Genomic DNA, 19622 nt, shown 5'->3' with positions numbered 1-19622 from the left:
TTTGGCTCACTGCTGTTTCTCCCTCCCTCCCAGGCTCAAGCAGTCCTCCCGAGTACCTGGGACTATATAGGCACATGCCACCATGTCCGGCTAATTTTTTTTTTTTGTTTGTTTTGTTTTGTTTTGTTTTGTTTTGTTTTTTTTGAGACGAAGTCTCACTCTTGTCGCGTAGACTGTAGTGCAATGATGCGATCTCAGCTCCTTGCAACCTCCTCCCAGGTTCAAGCAATTCTCCTGCCTCAGCCTCCTGAATAGCTGGGATTAGAGGCACTTACTACCACGCCTGCCTAATTTTTGTATTTTTAGTGGAGATGAGGTTTCACCATACTGGCTGGGCTTGTCTGGAACTCCTGACCTCAGGTTATCCCCCTGCCTCAGCCTCCCAAAGTGCTGAGATTACAGGTGTGAGCCACCACACCCGGACAAGGTATCACTATATTGCCAAGCCTGGTCTCAAATTTCTAGGTTCAAGTGATCTTCCTGCCTTGGCCTCCCAAACTGTTGGGATTAGAGGCCACTGAGCCTGGCCTTGAATTTTTTTTTTTTTTTAAATCTAAGAGACACGGTCTTGCTCCAAGCTGGAGTGTGCAGTGGCACCTTCTTAGCTTACTGCAGCCTCAAATTCCCGGGCCCAGACAATCTTCCTGACTCAGCCTCCCCAGTAGCTAGGACTGGGTCGCTGTGTGTTGCTGTTGCCTAGGCTGGTTTTTAACTCCTGGCCTTAAGCGATCCTCCCACTTTGGCCTCCCAAAGCACTGAGATGACAGGTATGAGCCACTGTGCCTGGCCAAAAATGTTTTTGATTAGGAAATCAGCTAGCCTGTAGCCCATGTCATGGTATAAATAAAAAATTTTAATTTTAAGCAAATTTTTAAAGTTTACCAGAAATTTGTAAAGATTATTAAATTGATGCATCTTAAAATCTAAAGAGGAAATAAACACTTGTGATTTTGCTGTACTTGACTTTTTTCAGTATTAATTAATGGAAGGTTGAAGGATGGGAACGTTTTTGCAGTTACTTTTGGTGGCTTGGTTTGTGGCATTTTTATGTTTTACGGTAACATGGCAATTCCTCTGATGATAAGGTCAAAATTATTTTGACAAATTATCTCAATAGTTAGGAGTAATTATGTACTGTTTGGATAAAAGGGTCTATCTATGATCTCAGAAGTTCAAAGTGAAGCTGCTATAAAAATAGTTACTTTACAGACATACACCTTGCAGCCAACTGTGTTGTATAAATAAACCTGACAGGAACTCATATTCCCGAAGCAGGAGACCACAGTCACCCAGACACAAAGGAGAATCGTTACTAGGCTATAAACCCCCCTTTGTATTTGACTTTGTAGAAGTTAGACTTAGCCAACAATTGGTCTTGGCAAAGTACACTTACAGTTAAAAGTAGCTTATTCTCTTTTCTTTTTGAAATGAAGTCTTGCTCTGTCGCCCAGGCTGGAGTGCAGTGGCGCGATCTCGGCTCACTGCAAGTCCCGCCTTCCTGGTTCAGGCCATTCTCCTGCCTCAGCCTCCTGTGTAGCTGGGACTACTGGCGCCCGCCACCACGCTCGGCTAATTTTTTGTATTTTTAGTAGAAACGAGGTTTCACTGTGTTAGCCAGGATGGTCTCGATCTCCTGACCTCCCAAAGTGCTGGGATTACAGGCATGAGCCACCGCGCCTGGCCAAAAGTAGCTTATTTTTTTAGTAGTCAAGTACGAAATGACATCTAGTTGGGTCTTGGAATGTTATTCTGAGAATCTGTATTTTGCTGAGTTGCAGTGAAGGTTTATTTTTACGTAATGATCAACAATACTGAAAGCATTATTTTAGGCTATATTAAACTTTTTTTAGATTAAAGAAAATGTTTTAAGGAAACTTTTAAATGCCCAATAATACCAAAGTAGACAGACAGAGATAGGCATAATGAGCCTCCATGTGCTCCCCCCGCCCCGGCGTGATTAGGTCATGGTCAGTCTCTTTTCACCCATCTTAGCCCTCTCCCTAATGACTGTGAAGTACATACTAAACATGATCATTTTTCTGTAAATATTTCAGTATGTATCTCTAAAAATGGTAGGAAAACCCCCAGTACAACATCATTGCCAGACTCAAAAAAGGAAACAACAATTGCTGGATATTGTCTAATGTCTCGTTACTCTTCATAATTTCATTTGTGTCATAATTGTCATAAATTTAAAAAAATGTTTGAATTCATTGTCTTTTGTGCTCTTTGCAGTATATTTGCTGAAGATTCCATGTCTTATTCTTTAGAATATCTAGAGTAGATCTTGCTAATTGTGTCCCAGGGATGTCCTTGAACATATTTCTCTGTTTCTGTTCTTTGTGAATTAGTTATTGTACTTAGGGGCTCAAACAGGTTAGGTCTGTGAGGTGACTTTACTTCATACGTGGTGGTTTGTTCATTTTTCAGGAGATGTGTAATATCTGGTTGTCTTTTAAAATGCCTGGATTAAATGATAAAATGGCCAATGTTTCAGTTGTTTTTCATTTTTTAGCTGGAATATTTTTATAGAGAGAAACCTCATTTGATCAAATAGTAATTACTGTTTTGATTACTTGGCAATATAATTTGTGTAATAAAAAAGGATCACACTAAATACTGATTCTTTTGCTTTTTGAAATTGGTTTTCAGAATAACAAAATGGTTTACCAGCATCCTGTAGTGGTGATAAATTAGTTTTCTGTTTTTGATTTCACAGTTATGAACTCATGGATTTAAACTTGCGTATTTCAGTCATTTGTCCTATATTTGACCAGTGGAGGCCTCTTCAAGCTGGCTCTTGAGTCCCTTTCACAATACCATAGCATTACTCGATAGCTTCCTTTTTGTCTGCTATGTGTGAGATGAACCTAACATTTCTTGCTGTAGACCTGGAGTCAGCCATTTCTCTGAAGAGCCCTGGTCTGTTTTAGTGATTTAAATTCATATTTAGAGACCACATTCTGGGTACTACTGGGCTGTTCATTTTTTCGAGGCTTTTTCAGTGGACAGGTCTGAGAACTATATATTTGAAAGCAATATCATTTTATATTGATTCTTCCAATTCCGATTCAGAAATGCAGGGTTTTTACTTTTCATATGCTCTTTCTGTTCTTTTTAGTCTTATTCTTGGTAATGACTCTATCTTAGCAAGTCTGCTCGTGCATTATTTTCCATTACTTAACACTTACCGAAATAATTACCCTCAAGGACATTTCCTTGTCCCTGGGTTTCCTTTTTATTCATGGCTTGTAGACCACTCTGGCCCACAGTGATTTCCAGATTCATAGCATGCAAGCACAACTCTCATTTAACAGTCACCAGACACTCCAGGATTTACTAGTCTTAAAAATTGAAGTATAACATTGACAGGAAAGTACATACATATTATGGACAGCATGCCTCTGTACCAGTACACCAGAAGCCTGGTCCATGCCTCTTCCCAGATACTGCTTTCACTTCCCGCTCCAAAAGACACACAGAGAGAGAGAGAAAATGCCATTGTCCTGATTTGTAATACTATTGGTTAGTTTCGCCTCCTTTAGAACTATAAACTTTTGTGTTTTAGCATTCATGACTTGTGAGAAAGAGAGGTCTTCTAGCCCTTTCCAACTCTTAATTGTATCTCTAGATAGCATTCAGAAAAGATGTTATCTTCATCTTTGGCACTCTCAAAACTCTTAATACCTTAGGAATATAAGTAGAAGGTCAAGCATGGTCACTTTTTGGTTTTAGTTCCCTTTTGATTTACAGAAGCTCTATTTGTATTAGGGATTTTAAACTTCTCCCTATTATGTTGCAAATTTTTTTTTTTTTTTTTTTTTAGGCGGAGTCTTGCTCTGTCATATGTTGCAAATATTCTTTCCCAGTCATTTGTATTTAGACTTTATTGCTGTACTGCACTTAAAGTATTTTGTGTAGCATTATTTGACTGTTGAGTTTTGTGTCCTGCATAGGAGGACCACCTCCACTCAAAATGATGTGAAAAAACACAATTCTGTATTTGCTTTTAATTAGGTTTTATACCTCTTTGTTTATATCTGTAATCTGTCTGGATTTGAATATAGTGTGAGGTATCCATATCAACATTTAAACACAGATAGGATGTTTTAACATCTTTCAGGCTTTTCCATTAAAATAAAACTTGCTTGAATTTCATTTACCTGGGACTACTACACTTTTCCATCTACCGTCAAACTTTTAGAAAAAATTTCCACTTGGGTTTTTCCACTTCATCTTCTCTTTGTCGACTCAGCGTTTCCTGCATGGATTCTATCTTACCTTCACGGCGACACTGCTTATGCCTAGGGCAACTGTGGCCTGTTTTTTTTTTTTTTTTTTTTTTTTTTTAATTGAATCCAGTGGACTGAATATAGACCCCTTCTTCCCTGAGCTGTACGTGTTTATCATCGTTGGATAGTTTCTCCTTTAAATGCAACTCCTTTAGCTTTAATAAAATGTTTTCTTGGCTTCTTGGCTGCTGCTGCTTTTTTTTTTTTTTTGAGATGGAGTCTCGCTCTGTCGCCCAGGCTGGAGTGCAGTGGTGCAATCTCAGCTCACTGCAAGCTTCGCCTCCCGGGTTCATACCATTCTCCTGCCTCAGCCTCCCAAGTAGCTGGGACTACTGGATGCCTGGCTAATGTTTGTATTTTTACTGGAGATGGGGTTTTACCATGTTGGCCAGACTGGTCTCAAACTCCTGACCTCAGATAATCCTCCCGCCTCAGCCTCTCAAAGTGCTGGGATTACAGGTGTGAGCCACTGTGCCCAGCTAGATTTATTTTTAAGACAATGTGTTTTTTGTCCCTAACAAAAGGCATTTAATATTAAGCCCATCACCATTTCTTCCCCTCTCCTGGAAAACCAGTACCACCGCCTATGTTTCTCATTTCAGTGAATGAACAGCTTTCTAGCCTTGCATGGAAATCTGGTGTCAGAAAAAAGCTGGGGGGGGGGAATTCACATTATCGGTAATGGTGTTAAAGTGTACCACTCAGTGGTATTTAGTGTATTCGCTATGTTGTGCAACCAACCACCAGCTCTCTCTAGTTTTAAAAGTTTTTCATCACACCATTAAATCACCCCATACCCCTTAAGTAATTATGCCCCATTTCTCCCTTCTCTCATTGTGTAATCTACTTTCTGTCTCTCTGGATTTGCCTATTCTGGATATATCATATAAAATAAGTTGTATAATGTGTGACCTTATGTGTCCGGCTTCTTTACCTTAGCCTGATGTTACTGAGCTTCATATATTAGTACTTCATTTCTTTCTATGGCTGAATAATATTTCATTGTATGTATATGCTGCAGCTTATTCATTTGTCGATGGATGTTTGAGTTTCTGCCTTTTGATCATTACAACAAATTTTCTGTGTGGACAGATGTTAGGTATATACCTAGAAGTGGAATTGCTGGGTCATATGGTAACTCTGCTCAACTTTTTTATCATATGTCATTTTCCTTTTTTAAAAAAAAAATATATATATTTTTTAAACTGAGACAGGATCTGGCTCTGTTGCCCAGGCTGGAGTGCCCTGGTGTCATCTCAGGTCATGGCAACTTCCGCCTCCTGGTCTCATCTTCCCACCTCAGCCTCCGTGAGTAGCTGGCTGGGTCTGTAGGTGCACGCCACCATGCCTGGCTACTTTTTTTCTTTTTTTTTTTTCTTCGTAGAGACAAGGTTTTGCCATGTTGCATCAAACTCCTGGGCTCAAACCATCTGCCCACGTTAGCCTCCCAAAGTGTTGGGATTACAGGCATGAGCCACCACGCCCAGCTCATGTCATTTTTGACTTACTACTTTAAGCCCTACTTCTTTAACATCACCAGGTTAGGGTGATTGATTCTGTCTTCTAAATATCCCTGTTTTCTTCATTGTTTCCGCGGCTATATACTTGAGGTACGCTTTTCAGGATTACTTGAATTGCTTGCTTTTTGTTTCTTTGTCCTCATCATGCCTTATTTACACAATCTTCTACATAGTACAAGATTGGTTTTTGCAAATGTAAATCTCATGAGGTCACCCCATTGTTTAAAAGAAAAAGAAAAAAAGAACCACCCTTCAAAGGCTTATCATTGCCCTCTGGATAAAGTCCAAGCATGCAGGGCTTACAAAGGCCCTTTGCTGTCCAGCTTTTGACATTCTGTTTAGTTTCAGCTGCTCCCCTGCCCCCCGCCGTTCCAGTCATATACTGATTTCCCTATTTTAAGTTTTTGTACATGCTCCTCTACCTAAAGTAGAGGTTCAGATTCTAAACCTTGAATTTCCTCACCCAAATCCTTTATTTCTTTTCTTTGTAGAAGCCTTTTCTTATTCCTCATGATTATGTTATGTGCCTTTCTTTTTTTGTGTGCCCTCAAATTCTTGTACTGTTGTTGGAGCACATTGTAATTGCCTGTTTACTTCTCTGGGGATCAGAAGCCGATGTTGGTCAAGTGCCAGAAGATGTAGACAGACTGAAGTACAATCAATAGGAATTTAGCAGAAGCCAAAAGATTATTTGATAAATTATTTAGGGAAGACTTCATGGAAGGGGCTAGTATTGATAGGGACCTTGAAGGAAGCGTTCATGAAGGTATGGTATGGTTATATCGCTTTAAGTGGATTAAGCCTGTTAAATATTCATGCATCTAGACCTAGGAAGAGTCATGCTGGGGGCAGAAGCCATGACAAAAGTGAGGCGTTGGACGTTTTTCAGCATTGCTTTTGTATTTACTTCCACGGAACAAGCAAAGGACACAATTAGGCCTGCAGAAGAGATGCATGGAAAGAATGAGCAAAAGATTTCAAGAACTTGAGGGTTTTGACAAGAGTAAGAAGCAATGATATACTTTTGAGTATCATATGGAAAGTGTAAGGAAATTTTCAAGGGTAATTTTGACCATGTAATTTTGTAATAAATAATTTCAGAGCTTACTCACCTATGTTTATAAACCCTGAACTTCTGGTGGAAAATGCAACAAGTAGGTAATTTCTGGATATATTACAGAATCTTTCACAAGACTCTTGCGTACAATGTTGCAGAAAATGGTCCGAGTAATGTAATGGTGTTTATCTAGGAAAAGGTTGGAAATGAGATCACTCATGTAGAAAATAACTCCTCACAGCGCATTTGTGTGTGCTCCACTCCATCCCTCAGTCGACAGGAAAGTGTGACTTTCTGTTTTACTAGAATGTCTGCAACATAGTTGGCACTCAGTACGCATATGCATGCATAAACAAAGTAACTGAAAATGCTATTCCCATCTTAATGTGTTTGCACTTTCAATATCTTTAAAAAGTATTTTTGATTAGCCACTTTAAAGTAAAAATACCTTTCTTGTGTATTGAAATACAGCGCTGATTTTAACTATTTGTAAAAGTCTAGTTTGCCTGTTATGCAAAAATATTAGACTTATACAAATCTCCCCTCAAATTTCAAGAAAAGAAGCACTTCCATGTTTAAACATAAATTTTTTATTTTTATTTTTGAGACAGAGTCTCGCTTTGTCACCCAGGCTGGAGTACAGTGGCATGGTCTCGGCTCACTGCAGCCTCTGCCTCCCAGGTCAAGTGATCCTCCTGCCCCAGCCTCCTGAGTAGCTGGGATTACAGGTGTCCACCTCCATGCCTGGCCAATTTCTGTATTTTTACTAAAGACAGGGTTTCACCATGTTGGCCAGGCTGGTCTTGAACTCCCGACCTCAAGTGATCCACCCTCCTTGGCCTCCTGAAAGTGTTGAGATTACAGGTATGAGCCACCACGCCCGGCCTAAATAATAAATTTTCACTGTTGACCTTCTCATATTTTGCTGGCATGTTGTTAAATCTTAGTCATTGAAATAATACCATCTCTGATTACCCCCAAAATTAATATCTCCTCAGTTACCTACACATTGGTTCAGTCGTTGGTAGCACTCCGAGCTGTATTATACTGTCTTTCATCCTTAGGCAAAGCTGCGTGAGAATGATGGCAGGTAGTACCCGAGAATTACACACCTGTTGAGACTCCCACCAAGTCCTTTTCAAACCACTCTACTCTTGCGTGTTCTTTGTCCCCACTTTCCAATTTGAGCCAATGAGTACCCAATTCCACTGGCAGGTAAAACGTGATAATTTTGTGGGTGATTGATACGCGCATTCACTATTGTGATTGTTGTGTTGGTTCCTCTGGTGTATACATATATCAGTACTTATAAATTGTTTTTTTTTTTGTTTTTTTTTTTTGAGATGGAGTCTTGCTCTGTCACCCAGGCTGGAGTGCAATGAATGGCGTGTTCTTGGCTCAATGCAACATTTGCCTCCCAGGTTCAAGCAGTTCTCCTGCCTCAGCCTTCTGAGTAACTGGGATTACAGGCGCATGCCACCATGCCCAGCTAATTTTTAAATTTTTATTTATTTATTTATTTTTAATTTTTTTTTTTTTTTTGAGACAGAGTTTTGCTCTTGTTGCCCAGGCTGGAATACAGTGGTGCGATCTCAGCTCACCGCAACCTCTGCTTCCCAGGTTCAAGCAATTCTTCTGCCTCAGCCTCCTGAGTAGCTGGGATTACCGGCATGCGCCACTACACCTGGCTAATTTTGTATTTTTAGTAGAGATGGGGTTTCTCCATGTTGATCAGGCTGGTCTCAAACTCTCGACCTCAGGTGGTCCGCCTGCTTTGGCCTCCCAAAGTGCTGGGATTACAGGTGTGGGCCACCGTGCCTGGCCAAATTGTGTAATTTAAGTCTGTGCAGTTCACCGAATGTCAGTTATACCTCATTAAACTGTTTAAAAATTTCTCACATGGTCTGCTCGCCATTAGTAGGCCAGTACTTTATTAAGTCTGGTGTCTGTGGAAACATTTTGGGCCCTGCACCCCTGCTCACCTGCTCCTTAAGGTCCCTGTCTTGGCTTGTGTGCCCCCACCTCACTAGTTCCTTGCCTCTCGTTTCCCACCCTGTCATCCTTTGTCCATGCCACAGCGCTCTCTTTAGAAGAGAAGAACCTCATGATGCTACAGCCATTCCTGTATGCTGTAGCTATTACTCTTAAGCTACTCCTGTGTCCCAGAGGCTGTGGCTCTCAGAGGGTCAACATACACAGACAAGACTTATGGGACCTCTGCTCTCCTTGTGCTCAGAGATGGATGGGCACACAGGAGCACTGTAGGAGCAGGTCCCCACGACTACAGGGACATGTCAAATAGGAGTACAAATGTTAGTACAAATGAAAGTTATTAAGCTCAGTATATTCCAATGAAAAGGTATGATTAGACACTCTGAAAGCATACCCTAAAGACAGCAGCTTAAGAATTACCAACTTGATTTGATTTCTGGGGTTCCCTCTGAACGAGAATCTCTGGGGGATGGGCCTGGATATCTGCATTTTAATAAGCTTCCTTAAAAGACCACTGTAGGGCCACCCAGAATGACAAGAGCCTGGCTGGACACCAGTAGAAGTTGATCTTCTGGAGAGTTTGCTTTACCCAGGGCTTTCTTACAGTATAGACATGAAAATATTTTGGCCATCAAGTAGCATTTTGCCTGGCAAGGTATATCTGTTTGATGGTTTAAAACTTATATATAACATGTATGCTCAAGTTCTGTAATTTATCTATTGGATGAAAATTATGTGCTTAAATGTATTGATTAAACTTTGCTTTTTCCACAGAACTCAACAAAAATCCAGTGGAAGGCTTTTCTGCAGGTTTAATAGATGACAATGATCTCTACCGATGGGAAGTCCTTATTATTGGCCCTCCAGATACACTTTAGTAAGTATAATGGGACTGACATCTTCAAAATGGAGCTCTTTTAATAAATTGAATTAAAAACTATTTTGGCAGGCTGGGCGCGGTGGCTCGCGCCTGTAATCCTAGCACTTTGGGAATGGGTGTGGTGGCACGCGCCTGTAGTCCCAGCTACTCAGGAGGCTGAGGCAGGAGAATCACTTGAACTCAGGAGGCAGAGGTTGCAGTAAGCTAAGACCACACCATTGCACTCCAGCCTGGGTGACAGAGTGAGACTCCATCTCAAAACAAAACAAAGCAAAAACACAAGTATTTTGGCAAACTGAAATGAAATTATTTTTTAAGGAGCAGGAGAAATGGCTGTATTCAGTATCCTTTGTACTGAATTGGATCATCGAAGAGTTTTTGTGTTCTCCTTGAATCTCTAATGTCTAAGACCTATTGCTATTAAAAATAATAGTTTCAGGCTGGGTGTGGTGGCTCACGCCTGCAATCCTAGTACTTTAGGAGGCTGAGGTGGGTGGATCACCTTGAGAGGTCAGGAGTTTGATACCAGCCTGGCCAACATGGTGAAACCCTGTCTCTACTAAAAATACGAAAATTAGCCGGGCGTGGTGGCACGCCTGTAATCCCAGCTATCCAGGAGGCTGAGGCAGGAGAATCACTTGAATTCAGGAGGCAGGATAATTATATATATTTTGGACGTTTTAATTGAGAATGTATTATACACATCAATGTTTTAAGAAGGCTAAGGAGAATTTTCAAGATCGTCTATTTTCGTGGTTCTCTACTTGAGTCCCCACCGAATACTGGTTAGAATCTAGGTGTTCTTATCCTATACTAAACTAATGGTCACTTTCTCCTAGTTTGTTGAAAGTTATTGTTAGACTATATGATAATCTGTTAACTGACTATTAATTGTTAAACCAATGACTTAAGGATAGACAACAATGTAGTGGTATTAAATAAGAGTAGAAGAAGAGAAGTAGAATTTTAAAAATATTTCGTGTAGTACATTTCTAGATGCAAAGACCACAGTCGTATTTTCTGCTCTGAGTGTTTGCAGACTAACTTAAATTTACTAGTATGTATTGTTTTGTAAGATGCATCTGCCAGGCGCGGTGGCTCACGCCTGTAATCCCAGCACTTTGGGAGACTGAGGTAGGCAGATCACGAGGTCATGAGTTCGAGACCAGCCCGACCAACATGGTGAAACCCTGTCCCTACTAAAAAGACAAAAAAATTAGCCAGGTGTGGTGGCGCGTGCCTGTAATTCAGCTACTCAGGAGGCTGAGGCAGGAGAATCACTAGAACCCAGGAAGTGGAGGTTGCAGTGAGCTGAGATAGCGCCATTGCACTCCAGCCTGGGTGACAGAGTGAGACTCCATCTCACACATACACACAAAGATGCATCAAGACTTCCTTACATTGGTGACTGATACAAGTTTCCATGCGTTTTATAGCAGTTCAGGTATTGGGGGAAAAAAGGAAGTGACCTTTTAAAGCCAACTGAGTGACAGGGACAGATCTAGATCTGAGTTTCTTGAGGTCTGGACTATACTTTCTCATTTAACCTTCATCTCAGTGGTGCTAAGTGGGTAAGGATTTGGATGCATCAAACATTTTTTTTGGTGATGGTCAGGTAGTTGTTTTTAGGTTTTCTGAGTTAGTAGCTCTTTTCCTCCTCAGAAAACAGCTGATGGAAAAGAAGATCCTTGGAGCTATTTCTCTGCCAGGCTAGGCTGATACGTAGAGTTGAACCGTAGTGTGGACATTTGTGTTTGTGATAACGACTGCCAATCCGAAATTTTGCTGATGTGTTTCCTGATAGTAGTTTGCATTGATAAGTTTACAAATTGAGATAACTGAATTTGGCCACCCCACATGATTAAGGTTTTTGGCAGATAACAGTAGCCATTGAAGACCATCTGGAAGTGCTTCCTCCTAACCTTACTGTTATTTGAAAGCAAATTTCCTAACAGTTTTTTCACCAAAAGATGCTTGATGCAGCCAGATCCTTACCCACTTACCACACCTGGGATGTGAGCCCGGTGAAGTTCAGATCTATTCTTGTAGTTTTTCAACATCACCACCTTGGGAGACACAGCAACATTTCAGTGACAGAATCTAGTTACCCTTGTATTACGTACATGAAAACAAGAAAAACTCTCCTAAACTGATGTCTGTATGGAGCATTGGTTGGGAATCCAGATTTGAGCTCAATTCTAAGGGCCTCGTTGAAAAAAATTTTTTTTTTTTTTGAGATGGAGTCTTGCTCTGTCTCTCAGTCTGGAGTGCAGTGGTGCGATCTTGGCTCACTGCAACCTCTGTCCCCTGGGTTCAAGTGATTCTGCTGCGTCAGCCTCCCAAGAAGCTGGAATTACAGGCACCTGCCACCACACCCGGCTAATTTTTGTATTTTTAGTAGAGATGCCATTTCACCATGTTGAGCAGGCTGGTCTCGAACTCCTGACCTCTCAGGATTAGATATACACCATTTTGTTACAATTGCCTACAGTATACAGTACAGTAAAATGCTGTACAGGTTTGTAGCCTGGGAACTATAGGCTGTATCCTAAAGCCCAGGTATGTAAGTAGGCCATACCCTGTAGGCTTGTGTATGTTCACTCTGATGTACAAAATCGCCCAAGGACGCCTTTCTCAGATCATAACCCTGTCGTAAAGCCTCGCATAACTGACTGTATGTTGTGTACCTCCAGCTCCACCAAAGAGAAACACTTTTTCTTTTCACTAATGAAAACCCGTTTCTGGGCGGGCGCTGTGGCTGACGCCTATAATCCCAGCACTCTGGGAGGCCGAGGCGGGCAGATCACGAGGTCAGGAGATCGAGACCATCCTGGCCAACATGGTGAAACCCCGTCTCTACTAAAAATGCAAAAATTAGCTGGGCGTGGTGGCGCGCACCTGTAGTCCCAGCTACTTAGGAGGCTGAGGCAGGAGAATTCTTGAATCCGGGAGGTGGAGGTTGCAGTGAGCCAAGATCACACCACTGTACTCCAGCCTGGTGACAGAGCAAGACTCCATCTCAAAAAAGAAAACAAAGCCGTTTCTGGTGTTTGGTGCACATTTTTGAAAGTGTTGGCTGCTGACTTGAGATGTGAATCACAGCAGTGTTTCTGGCAGCTCCTCTGGAGTGTGTGTGTGCTGCTGAGAACACTGGTGGCCACTTCTGGACGGTGCCTTCCTGAGATCAGTAGCCTTTGCTCAGGAAAGAGAGAGAGCGTGTTCCTAGGGCAGGACCTGAGAAAGGCAAAGCAAGGTACGGGGGGATGAAGAAAGGTTTGTTAGAAGTAGGCCTTTTAAAATGCTACCAAGGATCATGTACTTCATAGAATGGATTTGTCGTTGGCTGGGCGTGGTGGCGTACGAGGCCAAGGCGGGCAGGATCATCGGAGGTCAAGAGTTGGAGACCAGCCTGACCAACACGGAGAAACCCCATCTCTACTAAAAATGCAAAATTAGCCGGGCATGGTGGTGTGCGCCTGTAATCCCAGCTACTCGGGAGGCTGAGGCAGGAGAATCGCTTGAACCCGGGAGGCAGACGTTGGCAGTGAGCTGGGATCGTGCCACTGCACTCCATCCAGCCTGGGCAACGAGAGGAAAACTCTGTCTCAAAAAAAAAAAAAAAAAAAAAAAAGGTTGTCTTAACAGAAAGTAAGAAAGTAAGAAAGTAGTGATGTTCTTGTAATTATTTCAGTGGAATGGAGAGAGTAGAGGCCATCTTGGAATTGTTTGAAGAGCGCTATTGGGAGTGAATGTATACACCTTATGCATAAATAACTGCCTGTGAAGGGAAGTAGAGGCTTGTACTGGGGGGAAGGGGTGTTACAGGATTGAAAATAAATTAGTATAAGCTCAGATGGTACCCAGACCTAAGTGGTTAATTCACTACTTTATAATTAGGTAATAGAAATAATACTGAACCAAAATTCTGTAAAAGCTGGTGTGATTATCTCACCGTGCCATCATTAGCCCTCATTTAGTCACTAGAGGGCACTCCACTCTCTCCAGTCTATGTGATTGATAACTGGTACATTCAAGGGTTACTTTGAGACTCCTGTAGTTGCCACAAGTCTTAATTCAGTCATACTCATCTTTATATTGCATTACATGTTTATTTTTATTAATGAATCTTTCCAGTGCAGTAGTCTTTAAGGTTTTTCTAGGAAATGTACATTCTGAACTGGTAAGGTATACCAACTATTTTCAGACTGATTATCAAGCAGTATGGATAACCACTCATATCCACAGAAATTGAAATTTCAGGTGGAAGTGGCAACAGGTTTGTAGTAATGAAGTTTAGGATGGGCACAGTGGCTCACGTCTATAATCCCTGCACTTTGGGAGGCCAGGGGTGGAACATTTGAGCTCAGAAGTTGGAGACCAGCTTGGGCTACATGGCGAAACTCTGTCTCTACAAAAAAATACAAAAATAAGTCAGCCATGGTGATGCATGCCTGCAGTCAGGAGGCTGAGGTGGAGGATCACTTGAGCCCAGGAGACTGCAGTGAGCCAAGATGATGCCACTGCACTCTAGCTTAGGCAACAGAGCTAGACCATGTCTTAAACAAACAAACAAAAAAACCCAGAAAGTTTAAGAAACCTGGATATCACTGTATAATTATAACATTTTATAAATTATTAATGAATGATGTCTGTGTATCTTCTATCTCTCTTTTCCTTTCAACACCAATGGCTGGTCTGTTCAAGGAGTATGCCTTATCTATTTGTTTTGTTTTTAAGCACTGGCAATGGTATGAAAAATTTGGAGAATCTTAAGATTATGTGTTTTGTAGTATTGCCTTACCTTGGGTGGTTGTAGAAAATGAAGAATCAGTTAACCAAAACTCAGAATTACATTCTTTTATAGTTGCAAAATTCTATTCCAGTTATAAATTATTTTACTGTCCTATGTAAGAGGTAGAGGCAGAAGCCATCTGTTCTGTAATGAAATTCTGGAGGGAATGAACCTAATGCCTGCATTGCTTAGAAATTGAATGATCAGTGGTAATGCCTTGCTGTTTATCATGTAGTGTTCAAGGACATGGACTTTGGGGACTGCCTTTGGTTAGCTCTCTAACTCTACCACTCTTCTTAGTTGAGTGACTTTGAACAATTACTTAAATTTGGTCTTAGCAGTTTCATTTCTAGGGTAAAAACCCTATGCTTAGGAAATGTTTCAAACTTTCAATGTTCTATTGCTTATAATAGCAAAAAAAAAAAAAAAATCTTACTTTTTCCCCTTTTGCGGTTTTGTTATTTATCTTTGTAAATGTCAATTATAATTTGAAGGACACTTTGTAGTTACTAATTAGATTATATGAAAAACTGTATGGAAAGTTTGTACTCTAATATTGTGTCCCTAAGAAGTTAGGGTCCTCAGTAACAGAGAAATAAACTCAGAAGGGTCACTGCTCAGCAGTCCACATAACCACAGAGTAGAGCACAAGCTACTGGTTGTGAATAGAAAGAGACTTCATAAAAATCTTCACGTATTTTCTAGCATTATTCCCTACCACTAAAGGGAATGCCTATGACAATGCCATTTTTTTTTTCTGCTATAAGATAAAGGAGAGGTCATATCCCTAAGATACATACTTAATGAAGATAACAGAAGCTCCAGTGTTTTTCTTTTTTCACTGTTCTTTTCTGAAGTTCACCTGGATGTTCCAGAGCAGTTTTCTAAACCTTTCATTGTTGATTGGCCTTTTGTAGAATTCTTCAGCAACATACAGTACAGAAGACCCAGGCTAAAATAGTTCTCACAGATACACTTTGAAATAGGTGTATTTGGATATAAATATAACTTGCCATTCCATTATTTTTTCTAATGATTAAACTCTAAATTTTTTAAAATGGAGATTTTCAAACCAATGATGTGCAAAGCCATTCTCATGACACAGTCATTTAAACTTATTAAGTATGGGCAAATTTTATTTCTCCCCTTTGTCTTGTGGAGTAATTGAGGTTCTCACCCTGGGCATGATTCACAAAATAAGAGTAAGACCACAGATAATAGTGACATAGAAACACAGGCAATGAAGAAAACTTGTAAAAAACAAATATCCCCGAGTATCCTGTATCATCCCAGCAGTGATGGAAATGATGGGCAACCCAAGATTCTGAATGGAGTGCGTGAAGCCATATGCAGTTCCCAGTTGATGTTCAGGAACTACAGATGCCACTATTGGCCGTAAGGCACAGGCAGGCAATGACTAGGAGATTCCCAGAAGACACATAGCAACCCAAGGGCTCCACATGATAAAGGCCAGCATCATGTGGGACACAAGAGTGGCTGCGACCACACACAGAACCCAGATGCTGTTCTTCCCTGTGTCATCCACCGGGAGCCCAAATACTGGGTCGTGGGAGGTGATAGGACATATACAAACAACACTGTTCATTGCACTTGCTGCCTGGAAAGAAAATCCAAATTTCTCTGTGAAGAAAACTTTCCCAAGTCTAATAAAAGGGAACATGGCAACACACTAGCAGCTACAGATGATAAATATAAGCCACAGGGGTAAGGAGAAATCCTTTACATCAGTTAATTTAAAAACTCCTCCCCGCCCCCCACCCCTTTTTTTTTCTTTATGAAGGATTCTCTCTGCTCTGGGATCTAAGTAAGCAAGAGCCAAGGAAGGCACAGATTAGTGAAAGAAGACATGTTACCCCCAGTCTTAAGTGTGACTCCAGGGGTTGTGTGACCAGCAAACCCCACGAAGCTTCAATCTTAGAATACGGCCAACTCATGAAGTTCATGTTTACTGTACTTCCAATTCTAGCCATGCTAAATTGTTGGAGTCCAAACACCAGGTTTAATTCTTTGTCTTTAAACCAGCTCACAGCATATGTATTCTGGGCAACTGCTAAGCACTCCCCACCAATCCTAAACACAAATCTTTCAAATTCCATCAGCCAAAAAACATTAAATATTCCACCCAGAACAAAAACAACCTGTCCAATGCAAATGAAACAGCTAAAAATAATTGTGCCCCATCATATTCCAAATCCTCGGTCTTTTAAAAAGCCACCAAAGAAACACAAAACCACACTGGGCCAAGAATACCAGGCATATAGCAGCATGAATTTCATGGTGTTCACCTGCATATCCCATTTATCCTGAGTCTGAAGGGCAGCAGGATTGTTATAGCAAAAATAGCTGCTGAAGCCAAGGAAGAACATCAATAACAGCATCAAAAGTCACAGACAGGCGGCTGGAGGCCACAGAAGGGCCAGCGGCAGCCATGCTTTCTCATCCTTCTCCTCCACTGCACCTGCGGGAGACCGAGAGGTGGAAGGGGTGATGACGCCAGGACCCGGCAGAAGCAGTACCCGCAGAGCACAGCCAAGGCAGTGATCACATGACTCCCAAATATCTTCGACTAGTAGATAGTGAACTGTGAGAAATAAAATGATCGGACAAGAGACAGGTACAACAGGACTGTAGATTAACAGGAAATGTCGAGCTAATTTCAGACGGCAGCATGCAGCACGTCATTTAAATAAAATAAATATGGCCGAGTGGTAGGTAGGACTTGATCCTTGTAAGATTTTTATAATTTAACACCAAAACAGTAAAGGAGGCCTCATGGAAGAAACTTGAACTAGGCCCGGGTTTTTCAACCCTTTCAAATTTGAAACTGCTGGTTACATATCTCCTTTTTTTTTTTTTGAAGCAGAGTCTCACTCTGTCGCTCACTGCCACCTCTGCCCCTCAGATTGAAGCAATTCTCCTGCCTCAGCTTCCCGAGTAGCTGGGATTACAGGCACCTGCCACTGTGCCTGGCTAATTTTTGTAGTTTTTACTAGAGATGGGATTTCACCATCTCGGCCAGGCTGGTCTTGAGCTCCTGACCTCATGATCCACCCAACTCAGCCTCCCAAAGTGCTGGGATTACAGGTGTGAGCCACTGTGGCCGGCCTACACACCTCTTTTTAATATCATGATAGTAATTGTATTGTAGTATCTGTGATGAAGATAATATGTAATGAAAGATATTTTGAATTCTTTGATGCCTTTTTAAAATTTTATTTATTTTATTTTATTATTATTATTATTATTATTTTTGGAGATGAAGTCTTGCTTTGTGGCCCAGGCTGGAGTGCAGTAGCGTGATCTTGGCTCATTGCAACCGCTGCCTCCCAGGTTCAAGCCATTCTCCTGCTTCAGCCTCCTAAGTAGATGGGATTACAGGCGCCCGCCACCACGCGGCTAATTTTTGCATTTTTAATAGAGGCAGGGTTTCACCATGTTGGTCAGGCTGTTCTTGAACTCCTGACCTCAGGTGATCTGCCCACCTCAGCCTCCCAAAGTTCTGGGATTACAGGCGTGAGCCACCGCGCCTGGCCACCATCATCTTTGTATATCAAGAGTGAATATGTGGCATGTTAATGTTTAGTCGACAGTGTTATTGTACTCTGTGGGTTTGGGGCCTTCTCTTTGCTAATTTGGCTGCTTGGTAGAAGTTTGCATGCACAAGTTGGGTACTACTGAGTTAAGCATTAAAAAAAAAAAAAAAAGGGCAGGTAGGCCAGGCGCGGTGGCTCACAAGGTCAGGAATTCAAGACTAGCATGGCCAACATAGTGAAACCCCTCTACTAAAAATGCAAAAATTAGCCAGATGTGAGAATTAGGAGAATCGCTTGAACCCGGGAGGCGGAGGTTGCAGTGAGTCAAGATTGTGCTATTGCACTCCAGCCTGGGCGACAGAGCGAGACTCCATCTCAAAAAAAAAAAGAAAGGCGGGGGCAGGTAGAATTTCCACAGGTAAAATAGAAGAAGGAGGGGTTCACAGACAGGAGAAAACAGAAACACCATGGTGGCTTTAGAGTGGGCAAGGCCATTTTCAGATAGAGTGAAAGTTGTGTGCTTTAAATCTTTAGGGCTACCCTTTTAGTTGAATTTGGTTGACATTTTAGAGGTTGAAAACAATTTAGAGGGTCTAAATCGGTTTTTCACGATGAAGATTCCAGTCAGCTGTTGTGAACCTTTTTGCGTGAATGTAACCAGTCCAAAGTAAGTGACACGGGAAAGCTGACTCCGTGTTGTCAGGGAATCAGGTGGCACGTGGCTGCCAGGAGAATCCAGTGCAGGGGCTTTGTGGCTATGCCTTTGATGTTCTTTTACATAGACTCTCTTTTTTTATTTTATTTTTTTATTGAGATGGAGTCTTACTCTGTCACCCAGGCTGGAGGGCAGTGGCACAATCCTGGCTCACTGCACCCTCCACCTCCCAGGTTCAAACAATTCTCCTACCTCAGCCTCCCAAGTAGCTGGGATTACAGGCGCGTGCTGCTACATTTGGCTGTTTTCTGTAATTGTGGCTTTCAAACCCGTAATTAGAAATACTTTACATCATGGCCCAGTGCATACATATGTGTATATAGATTAGTGAATAAAACACATACATAGATTACATAACTGAAACTACTTGTGATAAACTCTGTTTTCTATTTTTGTTAACAAAAAAATTTTGCGAGTGACTCATTAAATTGCTTTTGCAGCCCTGTTTGAAAAAATAGTCAATATAATCAGTATATCCTAAGACCCATTTTGGCACTAACTCACATAGAGCAACAGGATGAGAAGATAAAGACTTAACTGTTGGTGTCATGCCCTCTTCACAACAGCTATTCCAGTCTCTATCTATTCCCTCAAGCCCTGAGGCTTCTTCCCTTCAATAGACAACCTCATCAGTTTTGAAAAGGAAGGCCCTACGGTGGGCCTTAATTCAGTTCTTCATTTTTTCTGAGTATCTCTTTTAAAGCCCTTGATTTGTACACTTTCCCCATCTAGTTACTATCTTCTTCAACTGTTAAACTTTTTGTATAAATTGTCCTGTTTATTATGCTTGAGTACTTTACTACCCTGTTCTTTAACCCTT

General features: G+C 41.4%; 1 protein-coding gene and 1 pseudogene across 3 annotated transcripts in view; one reads left to right on the top strand and one right to left on the bottom strand.

Moving 5' to 3' along the window:
- UBE2G1 (ubiquitin conjugating enzyme E2 G1) overlaps positions 1-19622 on the top strand; it is a 102047-nt gene that overhangs the window by 50795 nt on the left and 31630 nt on the right. For all 3 annotated transcript variants that reach the window (XM_008009911.3, XM_073004600.1, XM_073004599.1), the window contains exon 2: positions 9636-9738. In XM_008009911.3, coding sequence (XP_008008102.1) covers positions 9636-9738 — 103 coding nt within the window. The remainder of the gene's footprint in view (positions 1-9635; positions 9739-19622) is intronic.
- LOC103242181 (lysosomal dipeptide transporter MFSD1 pseudogene) lies at positions 13993-16860 on the bottom strand (annotated as a pseudogene).

The sequence above is a fragment of the Chlorocebus sabaeus genome, chromosome 16, assembly GCF_047675955.1.
Source record: "Chlorocebus sabaeus isolate Y175 chromosome 16, mChlSab1.0.hap1, whole genome shotgun sequence".
In the NCBI taxonomy this organism is placed as follows: Eukaryota; Metazoa; Chordata; class Mammalia; order Primates; family Cercopithecidae; genus Chlorocebus; species Chlorocebus sabaeus.
The sequence above is the reverse complement of the archived record's forward strand: the minus strand, read 5'-3'. Positions and strand labels throughout refer to the sequence as shown.